This window comes from Desarmillaria tabescens, assembly GCF_030435595.1.
Source record: "Desarmillaria tabescens strain CCBAS 213 chromosome Unknown EV420scaffold_74, whole genome shotgun sequence".
NCBI lineage: Eukaryota > Fungi > Basidiomycota > Agaricomycetes > Agaricales > Physalacriaceae > Desarmillaria > Desarmillaria tabescens.
Genome location: NW_026848373.1, coordinates 151,506 through 164,473, shown reverse-complemented (window position 1 = coordinate 164,473; position 12,968 = coordinate 151,506). Strand labels below are relative to the sequence as shown.

The 12,968-nt window shown below is 46.8% G+C and overlaps 1 protein-coding gene across 1 annotated transcript; it reads left to right on the top strand.

The window, feature by feature from the left end:
* EV420DRAFT_1769200 (uncharacterized protein) lies at positions 1-1,488 on the top strand (the record flags this gene model as incomplete). The annotated part of the gene is made up of 6 exons (XM_060481012.1): positions 1-418; positions 764-797; positions 847-929; positions 986-1,162; positions 1,216-1,324; positions 1,379-1,488. The coding sequence occupies 4 exons, from the start codon at positions 1-3 to the stop codon at positions 1,111-1,113; spliced, it is 663 nt and encodes a 220-aa protein (XP_060323745.1). The 3' UTR covers positions 1,114-1,162; positions 1,216-1,324; positions 1,379-1,488.
* Between the last annotated feature and the right edge of the window lie 11,480 nt (positions 1,489-12,968).

Here is a 12,968-nt window from a genome sequence, read left to right as displayed (position 1 = left end):
ATGGCCAATGCGGAAGAACTTGTAAACGAGTACGAGGCACGGCTCCAAAGGATCCATTGGGAAGTTAACAAGTACGGGCGAACGGTGGGAAGAGACGACAAAATCCCACCAGGCGTCGGAACGGCTTACCATGACCCGGACACTCCATGCGTCACGGACATTGAAACCGTCCATTCCTCCCAGTGTACAAACCCAAGACACTCCGATTCACAAGTATCAGTCGCAGTAAGAGAGGTCACTACCGAGGAAGCGGAGGGAATACCTATCGTACAGGAAACAACGGACGACGAAGACTCCAAGTTGGACCTAGAAAACTTGCAAAAGGTGTACGAAAATTGGGACTTCGACTCCGAAGACGACGACGATGATGACGACACCTGGTCCTTTTACAGTCCATCAGCACAGAGCGGGACGGAGAGTCAGGACTCATTCGGGACGAACGAGTCTTGAGGAGGGGGTAATGTTACGGTTATTCTTTTCTTTTTTCCTTTTCTTTTTCTTTTCTTACGTATTCACGCTTACTCTATGCTGCGCTTCGATCGAACGCTGCTGCGGCACTATCTTTAGCCTACGCAACGTGTATTTAAGTAGAGCCTCAGCTGGTCTAAACCCCAGCTTCGGCTAAGGTTTATTCTACCTAACATCGAACTCCGTTCTTCGTGATTATCTGTTCCATCAACTTGCGTTGGCTTTGACTTGCTAAAGCGTCGTCTACCGAAGTGCGAGTAGCGACCTTAGTACGATCTAAGTCGATTAGAGTTAGTGGCTAACAGAAGTTTGCGGTGGGAAACCTCGAGGTACGTGTCCAACGCCATTGATATAGCCAAAACACTGACTTGACTAAAGCAGGCTGGCGGCAGAGCTTGTCAGCGATGTACAGTCCCTTAACGCAAGGACGGGATGGAATTTCCGATTTGAGGATGGTGCTGGTGAGCCCTTGTCATTCTCAAAGGTTTTGAGTCTTCCTCATCCTTTACCTCTGCAGAGGTTTCTTACTCCAATTCGATGGACGGCATGGGCCAAGCCAGAGCATATCGTCGGTTCTCGATATCTTCTTTCAATACTCTTCCTTCAATACCCGTGGATGTCTCTCTCTCGCTTGCCTCGGCTTGATGCGTAGAGGGTTACGGCTCATTTTTTTAAAGCAACACCTCTTTTCCGGGTCAGTTCTCCCGTTCTGTTCTTACAACCCCAGATCTCATACCTTCGATGCAGTAAAGGCACGACAGCGGATCCATTGGGTATAATGCCGCTCGGCGTCTCCGATGGACAATGTCGTGTAATCCTATCTAATTATCTTCCGGTCTTCCTTATTGTATTCACGGTATGTCCATATGATTTGCGTTCATGATGCCCTATCTGACGTACTGTAACTTAGATTGTATTTCTATATTCCGCGTTAATGATTACGCTGTTTTCAAGTTCTCTGCATAATAATTAGCCGAGAATTGAGCGGCACAACACTGAAGGATCTGTAATGCAACCTCACGTTGTCTGCGTTTGTTTATTCTAGGCGATCCTGCATCAAAGGGATCCACGTCGTAATTTTTTCTATCTAACTATTTTGCGAAGTGTAACTAGATTTGGGGCATATGGATCGCACCCTGCTCACATCCGCACAGGCCGCTTCACGTATTTTGGACTTCCATCGACGACTTTCCGTTCCTTTCCTGGCGTCAGAACCGCCACGGCAAACCCAAACGAAGTGGTCCTCGTTGCTTCTGATTTCTGCACTGCCCGATGAGAATCGAGATGGAATGGGTACTTGCACTCTCTCGTTTCGTTCGTTCGCCTTTCTCATAATGTTTATAGATGGGTTCGCTATTTTTGAAGGCTCAACATGCTGATCCCCGCCAGAATTCACCTCGCTGGTTGGGGACGCCAGTCATGTTCCTTCCAGATACTAGGCTTCTGATATTTACCTAGCAAACCTCCGCGTCAAAGCTTATCTTTGCGCTTTAGACATCTCTATGCCAAATTCATTCTGCAGAAATTGAAACTACGTAACTCAGCGAGCTTTACGGCTGCCAATTATCGACTTTGCGAGGCCAAACTCGAGAGGCAATCAACTTATAGAAACAACCTTTGAGAACAACGGTATATTCCTCACTGAACGCGGTCTTGACATTGCTAAAATCATGCTTAACAGCAAGTCTCGTCCCCAATTTGTAGTGAACTTCTTTGCAAAGGCGGGCGCGTTGGAACTATACAGTTTTCAAAAATTTCTATATGGCCTCGTGTACCGTGTTTCCTCCACGTTCGCCGAGGAGAAACCTAATCTCAATCTGGCTGCTGCGTTGCGATCCTACGAAAGATCTCTGAGCCGGTTTCATGCATCGTTCCATTCAGTTTGTTCTTGCTGGTACACAGCGTAACTGCCTGGTGCAAGTTAACGATGTTCGCTTAGTGGTGTGAACGGGCGGTGTCTTGTACGCGTGGCACGGTTCGACTCCGTATTGCTGAAATAATAGGGTTGCATCTTGATTTTTTCTCCAGGATATCAATTGAATCACCTTGCGTCCCACAGCCAGGTTTCTCTCTGCATGCCTTTTTATGGATACCATGCGTTCGATTTTGTTTTCGGTTTACAACGCCTTTCATGCGCACACGTGCAGCTCCATCTTTGGTTTGATCCTCGGGCACTGCTATCCCTTGCCAGCTTGTGTTTTCCTCCGAAGAGACGTCTGCTGCTCTACGAGCCAAAGTTGCCTTTTCCATTCTATTCCTATCGATATCTGACACACTCTGGTTGTCAATTTCTTTGGTGATGCACGAGGAGTGCTGCTACCAAGTATCAATGGCTTAATACGCCATGCATGCAGTTGATCGTTCAAATCCTTCCGAGAGCATAATATTTGGATCTACTTTTCGAGCAGCACGTCAGCGTTATTTCTTCAGTAGAGCTCGCAGAAAAGTAGGTCTACGCGGAGATACCTTCATTTGACGGCGAAATTGGCGTCAGACTACCACAGATAGCATCTTTAGAACGCCTATTTAAGTGCAGCCCGTTGCTGTAGTGGTAATGGCTTGTGTACGGAATAAAATTTGTCCCATTTTGCCCATTGTTTGGTCGGGGGTTCGAAACCCGGTGGACGAATGTGCTCGGCAGTTTGCACATTGCACAAAGACCAATGAGCAAGCGAAGTTAGTGTGTCTGATGTCCTCAGACTCGTTTCGAATGAATTGTATACAGAGCAATGCGATGTCTATTTGTTCAATGTATACAATCAAACCTTGGTTGTCTTATCGGTCAAGCTCAGACCCAGTACACAGAAACATAGAGCTCAGTCTACTAACAGGAATGAGGTTGGCTTGATACATACGCCCTGTTCGTCTTTGAGAATACAACGACTTCTTGGTGCTAGGAGAAGACAAAAATATCTTATCCTCACTCCATCATCTCTTCCTTCGTTTCATTCCCAAAATGACATAACCAAACGGGACACTATCGAACCGCTATCTTCTAAGAAGACGTGTGAGTTTATGCACGATTGGAGTCGTCTGAGCACAACGCGAGCGAGAGACGAGGGTTAACTTGAGGAAAGCCAGAAACAGGGATGGGAATGGAAAAGAAAGGGGAACGTGCCTGGTCGGGACCGGTCCGGGACTCCGATATCATCACATCGCATCGCGTCTGACTCCTTTCCTTCTACCACCACTTCCTCGAGCCGCATCCTCAGAGTCATAACTTTCCCGTACTTCCCGATGAGTGTCGCGTGTACATTGATCAGCAAGATTATTCTGCCTTCTATTCAAACTGTTTTGTCCTCGCCGAGTCTACGATTCATGGAGAGCACCATGCATGCTGGCAGCTGATACGATCGAAGCCAGCCTCCGCTTTCGAATCTCGATTGCAGCGCGCTCTTGGATTACCACGGAGGAGCAGAGATCGGTATATATGCGGCATTGACATTGCGTCGCCATAAGGGTACGTGGTCTATGCCCTCTGTCTGATTAGATGCTGATTGGATCTATAGTCTCCAGCCGATGTGTATCCGCCGCAGAACAGCATTGCATGCCCCCTCCGAGTCCGGTGTTTGGATGTCTGTTCTCCAATAGCGTACCAAGGTCGATCGCGTTTACCGTTCACTATACAATCTGCTGTCGTGCGAATCACCCAGGGACTACAGCATTAGGAGCAGCACATCTGGGGTGCGTTACGTGAATTACGTTCTTCCTTCGATGACTTGACGCATATATCCAATCCAGGTCGCATCAACCATGCTGCTTGACAACTTCGGTTCCATTCAATGTAAAGTGCCTCTAAGCCCATAGGCACACATATGCTACGAGGAGAAAGGTTTTCTGGGGCTCGACGGGGGATGTATAATAGGACTCGGTCAAAAATAGATGGCTGTAAGTGAGAAGGTGTGTCGTTCTCTCGCTAACTTGCTTCCTCTTTTAGTGGTATGGGGCATTCAGTAAACAAAGCGATATTTGGAGGATATTGAAAACGTCCTTGCCTGGGTTCCATGGACCATCTCGATACCGGTGTGACTATAAGGTAGGAATCTCTTCTTTCCATGTCAAGTGTTCTCGATGGGACGAATTTTCCTTTCTTCTCCTTGAAGGCGAACCATCGATCACTGTCCTACGCCTCGTAACTGGGGAAAGTGCTATCAATGGGTAACGTCTATTTGTTTTTTCAATGCACATAAGCTAATCAGAGATTTTCCCAGTCGACATATTGGCCGTTTCTCGGCGTGCTCGTTAGTTCCAACAAAGGATACTCAGATACGAATGCGATCTGATCCTGCTGCTCTCAAGCAGTCGGGTTTCAATATGCTTCATTAGAATTGTTGTCGATGGGTCATTAAATGGTGCTCGTCCCGACTTTTATTCACTCTGCATCGTGCAGGTCTTCAGTTCCTACCTTTCGTAAAGGCGCAGACACGTATGCTTCTTTCTCATCGTGTATCTCAAGTGCTCATGTCGTGAAGCTCTGTCAGGACAGAGTATTCAGTGTAACGATACTCTGTCGCTAGTTTTCATGAGAAGTGTTTCCCTGTTTCAATGCTACCATCGGGTTATCTGTCAGTCTCATTGCTATGTATCATACCTCGCTAAAGAATCTATTCAAAGGTTGCTATAGATCAACGGACGATCTTCCGGAGCAAATACCGCGGTTCGATTCCGCGCGGCAGTTGTGCGCAGGTTGTCGTTGTCTTTTTTCAGTCGGCGTCTTGACTACATCCGTCTTTAGTCGTCAAAGACTGAAACAGCTAGTTCGATATCTGCTGTTTTTGACTAGTTCATATATGACTGCGGTGCGCATTTGGATCTCTGGAAGATTTAGCGAACGAGGAGAAACAAAGGATAACTAGTAGATAGAGAACTTACGCATTCGTTGATTGACATCCACGTATACATACACTTGAACCAGGTCACCTTTGCCCCGTTCATTCCCTGTGGCAAGCAGAAACTGCTGGTGAAAACTCCAAGTTTCACCTATGTGTTTCTACAGGTGCATGGCCTCCGTTACGAGCTACTAAGTGAAGGTCAGAGCATATGTTTCATCTTACTTTCATCTCCTTTCTCACCAAGTCGTTCCTTCGTTCAGATGTCCAGCGAGAATATGCTGCCCAAAGCAAGCGTAAATCATGGCAGCCATCTCGATAAAGGAAAGGCTAAAATACACCATACTTTTTATTGTGCGCTAACGTCCGGGACGGTCAGTAGGGATGGCGTCTTCGGACTGTCTCGCTAAACATTGAGAAATACCCATCTGTTCTTGTAAGTCGCTCTTCATCGCATCCCAGGACGAGACAGTGGTATCAATAGGAAAAACCCTTCTAGCTGTCTGATTGACTCTTTGCCGACGTCATAGTGGTTTCAAGCAAAAAAGGTAGAGTCCAACGGCTGCCTTGACCTGGTATCTTGCGAAGAGTAGGTATCTCGTGTCATCCTTGCTACCTCGGATGATGGTACGTCGTTGAACGATGCTCATCCTTTCTCTTGTTCACTCCACATTACATAAATTATTGATCCCAGCCATTTCCTTGCATTCTTATTAGACTTAAAGCTCAATTTTACACGCATACATCCCTCTCATCGTGAAGGTGCATTAGGCTCGATGATTCAGTGTACCGGTGAGAGTAGGCCCTGCTTCATCACGTTTCATCTTAATTACAGGGTATTTGTTCTGTCGTAGGGCCATTCCAACCGCCGTCGCTAGCTGGGTTGGTACTATTTGTAACGTGTCTACATTTGTGTTGCCAGATATCAACGGAAGATCTTCCCCGATGAGTATTTGAAGAAAAGACGGTTCGATTCCGCACAGCGTCCTCGGCAGTCTGATGAGATGGTGGAACCCCCCGCAGGGTCTAAGAGATGGAATGCGTTGATGCGGAAAGACTAACTGCGACTCAACGGGAAAAACTATGTCTACCTGCCCTAAACCATCACGTGATCCGGCCCGACTCCGCCTTGGTCTCCTCTCGTCTACACTCCCAATGGTTCATTTTTACTCTCAAAATTTCGTCGGAGACGATCATCAACTTTGAAGTAATCGTTGATCTTGCTGCGCTGATATTGACCAATGGGAGGTCGGGTGGTCGCACGGTTCGAATCCGTGCAGTAGTGTTGGCTGGAAACCGTCTGGCTCCCGGATTTCTTTTACATAATCGGCTTTTTCATAGGAAAGACAGATGCGTGAGACTGATCCAATAATCAGTCGTAAGTCTCAGTGTACATAGTAACGAGGAGCCACATTTAGTTTAGGAAACATATTATTTCTCATACGCACACTGAATTTTAATTCGGTGGATGAAAGGATAGCGTAGATGCTTGTCAACATCCTACCTATCCGGTCGTGCCGCCATTCTTGCTTCATAATAGCGACAAATTCCGGTCCTCTTAGCTCGCCGTTCTTCAAATGGATTCTGTTTTTGCGACTCAAACAAGTCTGACTGGGCGAGTCCAGAACTTTCCAGTGATGTCCAACGAGTTTCTTCGTAAGTTTCGATAGTCCACGGTACGAGTTTTTCCATTGTTTAGCTACACTACCTATGTTCAACATTAATCCTTGCAACAATAGTAAGCCTGCAGCAGGTGCAATAGCCATGATTCAACCCTGTCTGGACTCTGTTGCCGTCGGAAGAATCCTGGTAATGTTTTCGATTTTTTCACTTTTTTAGAACGGGGCCTGTGGAAAATTTCTATCTGTGTTTGACAAGGCTAGATGTAGCTAGAATACCGCTCTTACTACAGCACGAGAACTGCAAGCGCTCCATGAGCTCACTTCTCAGTCCCACGAATGCACCATCCTCGAGGATGGTGATACTCTCAGATTATGTAGAATTGGCCAGGTAATTAGCGAGAGACAAAAAGAGTCTTCTGACCTTGACTTTTCATCCAATTATGTAGACGAGGGTGTAATGGGCCTCATCTATGGTTCGACTCCTTGGATCCACTGAAGCTTGTGTAGATGTGATATACCTTTTGTCGTAAAGTGCTTGGGAGTGGATTAAAACAGGCAAAATCCTGAAAATTAATCAAGAAGTGCGATAAGTTGGACCGTGGAGGATACAGATATGAGAGTCATCATAACATCAGAGAGAAAAGATCGGGACTCATCACTCGAAAACCTAATTGGAATCTTGGCTCATGGGGATTCGATCTCAAGACCTGGTGCACGCAAAAAAAAAAACATTCACCACTGTACAATGCTGCTAGAACCGTTAAGCTATGTAACAGCATGGGGTGGATTTTCTGGTTGTTGTAGGTTGGCTAAGGTTTAACAGTGAACAGACGCTCTGGGTAATCGCGTCTACGTCTTCTAGCCAGCCGTATGTCCAGAAACCAATTACGGTTCCTAGAGAGTAATATTAGTAATAGCAGCACGGTGGTGGGATGAAAGGAAGCCCGTCCGCCTCAGGCTGAGGTACAGATCCTGGAAAACAGGATCGTGCCACTGTACATCTGAAGAATAGAACTTCAAAGCCGTCACATAAATATACACTCATCCCGCAAGAAAGAGATCATCAGAAAGTATAGATTATGATCATGGCAATTCAGCCAGGTGATCACAGATATTAACCATGTGATGCGTGTCGAAGCATCGAGAGAAATATGGAGTGAATACACAGATTGCATACCGTGCCGCTGCTTTCTGTTTCCCGGATCGAAGGTAATTTTCACAGTAAGAAATCTGCGGATTTAAATAATCCAGATTGTATTTGAACAGAGGAAACAGATACTCCTACCTCAGACACTAGTAAATTTAATTTCCTGTCGATGCCTTGGATCAGAGGTAAAATCTTTGAGGTGGATTTGGCGGTTCGTGTCCGTCTTTGGACAATCATGAAGTTGACGCATATATTTTGGGTGCACAGTGTGTGTATATACGGAGCATGCGTCCTACTGTTATAATGATTAACTTTGATGACCCTTAAAGCTACCTCGATTTGCGTCCCCACCCCCGCCTTTTCCACTCCTACAGAGGGGTTTTCGGTTGATTCCAGGACACGCCGTTCCAGGGTGAATTCGGTCCGCGGAGCCAGAGTGATACGATGGGTGCAGAGCCACCACTGCCATGAAGTTGCTGGGTGCCTTTGATTATGCCGCGCTCCTTGTCCGGACCGCCTTTCACACAAGGAGACTACGTTCACCAGCAACGGAGCTGTCAGCGCGAGATGGTTGCAGTACGCGAGTTTGGGACAACCACTGGACGAAGAGGGCAGATATCAAGAATTTTGAGTGAGCCATGACGATGGCGAGAAGCGTATGGTGTGGGAAAGAGAGCTTTTTGGGGATCGTTTAAATAACTGTCATGCGCGTCTGCGCAGCCATCTGTGGTGAGGACATCTTCCGCCTCGTACGTAGGTCGCCCTCCTTTTTGCCTGGAGTCCCAAGTCACTCGTTTGTCACTAATTCTGTGGGTTCTACTAGTAGTGGTCGAAACGGTTATGACACCGATATATGATGCTATCAACGAGGCATCAGGAGGATGTGGAGGAAATACGAAGATGGCACATCTCACTGGTCAAGTAGACTCCAGCGCCAAGTTCGGCTTCGATCCGTCTGATCCTGCACTGTGAAGACGTCGCCCATGAGCGCTAACTTGGACTGAGCGTATACAGAAGTCCATGAATATCGATGAGAGAGCATGGAAGTCTAACCCTGCTACAAGCTAAGACGCCGCTCCACCCTATCCACAAGCTGGTCCACCGGCAACGGTTTATGAATTGTCTCTCCTACTCGCATCACGCTTCTCATCCACCGACGCGTCGACCAGGCTTTCCTGAGTCCTCCTTGCTAAGAGATCCTCAGACAAGAGTCCAAAAGTCGAGTAATACGAGAATATGGAGATAACCTGGAATGCCCAGTGCGGAAGGTCAGACTGTCTGAGCCGGAATATGAGCGGGTTATGGTGGGAGCCGTAAGTGACATGGATTCCTCAACAACGGAGGGAGCGAGACTAGGAGATATCGCGTCAGGTATTGTATTCAATTATACAGTGCGGCACGTACTCAATGGTACCATGCGATTAAACTCTTTGCGACGATGCGAGGAGTATGAGATTACCCAACGAGTAATAGCCTCAACCTCAATGCGAAAGGCGTAACGACTGGGACTTGAACATCGGCCAGAAAACGCGGTTAGGTTGTCCGTCGCTCTGCTAGCTGGAGCAAGGAGTAGGCATTCCCGATTAAGAGATGAACGTTAACCGTGAACGAGATGATGACTTTGGTGAGAGGTTGCTGGAAGGATACGCCACTAGGACCGAGCCAACGGAGGGAGGAGGCTAGGACAAGTCTAGTGATACAGAGATTCGCACGTAGCTACTGGTCGAGAAAACCCGACTACGGTGATCAGAGAGTGATTCTGGTGATTTTGATGAGAGATCCGGGGTTAACTCCGACGAGGAATAGTCCAACCTTCAACATCGCTGCAAAACACACTTGCGTTGTCCCGTATTCCCACGAAGCAACGGTCTCCGTGACCCTGAACATTGTTTCACGAAGGCGAAGACTTATTCGCGAGCAGAAGGAGGTCAGGAATGAGAGAAAGGATCACGTCATGGAAGGGAGTTAAGACGCGTTATTTGTTCAAGTTCCTATTTTAGGTTCACGTGGGTAAATGATGCCGGTCGTTGCCGCGCTTGTTCGCCGGACCGTGCCGTACTGCCTTTCACTCAAGCTTAAGGGCAAGGGGTTACCGGTCCGTCAAGCCGGTCCACCCGGTCGGTCGGTCGGTCGCCTTCGAGAGGCCTTAAAAAAATTCTATATCAATTTTTTTCTGCACTAATCAGCTCAAAAGTGCCATGAGGAAGCAATAATTGATGAAGAATAAAGATCTCACTGAGGATGTTGGCTGTGTGATTCTGTTAAGCATCTTCTCAGTGATAGAGATGATGAAGGAATAGTCCTGCCAGCTTGCTGATGAGGCGGATTTGGGGATTCCGGCAACGTCTAGACGGGAGAGATCGGTTACTACCGGTAACTGCTTCTAACCGGGTGGCAGTGTGCTTACCAATACCGCATGTTATGCCTTCATTAGGTATGTTATTTCCACGGAGGTCGGTCGGTCGGATCGACCAGGCCTTAAAAAAAATATCGAGTGGATGTAATTATTTGACATCCTCGTAACCCCTTGCTTAAGGACGAAACCAAGACGAAACGATTGACCGTCTGAGGCGAACATTTCACCGGACATTTACATTCACTAGCGCTGAATGGGGTTTTGGCATTCACTGAGACCTGTATTTGATGACGATCAAGAGTTTTAGATGGACGGACAGAACCAGGCTTATAGGTTGTAGGAGGTCGAACGTCTTTTATAATCATCAATAATGATAACTGCGGCCGCCACTGACAAGCCCGTTTTCCATTTTGCTACGCTCCAGATACCTAAGATGACCGACCGACTTGGAAACTCCGATACTATAGTGTGCTGACTACACGCCTAGTCTCTGGAAGACTATTCTACAGGCAATTTTAGACAATTATATCCGCCGGCTCCATTTCTTAGAACGGTTCGATCATAGAGCTATGAGTAACGTTGGGGAGGCCCTCAGACCGGCTGTCGGAAGATCATCCTTGAATAATAAGAAGTCACTTCCTCGTGGAGAGAACAGTAAGTCGTCAGCAAGTAGTGATATGCGGAAGAAGAAGATTAACATCTAGGCTACCGAAATTAATTCATTCGCGACTTTGGTAAAGCAAACCCGATTAGACACTAGCAACATGAAACGAAAGAAATTCCTACCAGTTTGACACAAAATCCTATCGAAACAAATACGCTCCTCCTCTGTCAGGATAGAAGCCAAGTGGGGTTCGTCCGTGTTGACAAGAAGCTGCTTTGTTCCAAGACGAGGATGAACTTCATGAGCAAAGAGATGCAACGCGCATTGATTCCGCTACACTTCGGATTACACACCTTAGACAGTACAAGACGAGACGTTCAGTATCCGGACGACTATTCCGATAGCCAGTTCAGGCGGGGGTAGCGTAATGGAATGGCCGTCTCACATGTTGCTAACACAGTAAGGAACGTTGGGTAGGCCAATAATTCCTTTAGGAAGTGATAAATAATGTCCATCATTCAGCACCAGAGAGTAGCCTTGTGTTACAATGAGTCGTGTAGGCCTTCTGTAACCGCTTCATGGAAGCTGAAGACAAGGTTTACCAGATAGAAGGTATTCAATAATGGCTTAACATGAAGATAAGCTAAAGACTGCATATGACGAGACGGATCCACACCGTATCCCACACTTGTCGGTGAAAATCTTGCTTCCGTCATTTTTGCGAAGCTTGTCGTCCGCAAGATTGTATTAACGGGACGTGAACTAAGACAATCATAAAATAAGAAAGTACATTAGAGACGGTCCGCAGCTAGATCAAAGTTTCCGTGATATCGAGTTTATTATTTAAGGTTCGTTGGGTTGGGAAAGAGAGTTCCAGGGCATGAACGCCCTCTTCAGTAACGGTAGGCCAGTTGATGGGTACGGACAACCAGAACAGTTTGACGTTGTCGACGGCAAGTGCGTCGGCGAGGCTCTGGAATTTTAGATGTGCTTAATATGTAGAAGAGACGAAGCTTTGTTACCACACTTTATTACCTGCAGGATTCGGACTGTTCCGGTCCAGGATTGACATGGGATGTCAGTTCTGTTGGAGTATGCTGTTCAGCTCAGATAAGCGGGACTCCGGGATTAGCAGGGAACCCTCGCAAACGCGCGAGGGGCTCGATTACAAGGTATCCTACTTTATTCCTGCTACGTTAGTAGTAGGTCTTATAGAGGGATGGTGGTAGCCGAGTTTTGAGTTTAACCCGAAGTCCGATGTCATAGAATTTTCTATTTGTGGAAGAAATTCACGGCCCAGCGCTTCAAAATTTCCGTTTAAGTCAGAATTTCGGGGTGGCACAGTCACCACTTGTCACTGTTTACATGTGACCCTCTGTTACTATCACGCTTTCTGCGGCGTTGTTCGGCCGATCTTGCCAAGGATTCTGACTGAACTCTGAGAGAAAATGCGAGCTGGTGGCGGCAGAATGCCGCCACCGAGCGAGTCTTTTTCTCTCAGCAGCAGAAGCCACCACCACTGAGTGAATCATTTCAAGGGGTAGTACTCTCTCATTCATACTACTATTTTTTGAATGCTGACTATTATTGATTATGACTTTGAGTTTTTTCCGCAAGCCAAGATTTGAATAACCCTTGGGCCTTGATTCAATCTCTCCTGCAGGAATTATAGCCAGTAAACCTCGCAGGATCAATCAATTATACATAAGCTTGGTTTATTATAAACCATCATAATTATATAAAGAACAAGGCTTCAAGAGGGGTCAACGTAGCAGGCTTTGCCCCTGATGTGGGCCTTGCAGGCGTTATATACTAATGCTAAATTTAGAAAATATACTACGGAAAGGAGGGGTGGCCGTCGGAAGCGCGGCGCATTTGGTATTTCAACAAGTTCTTTCCTTTATACTTCACACTACGGCATATGATTCCCACCGAGAAAGCA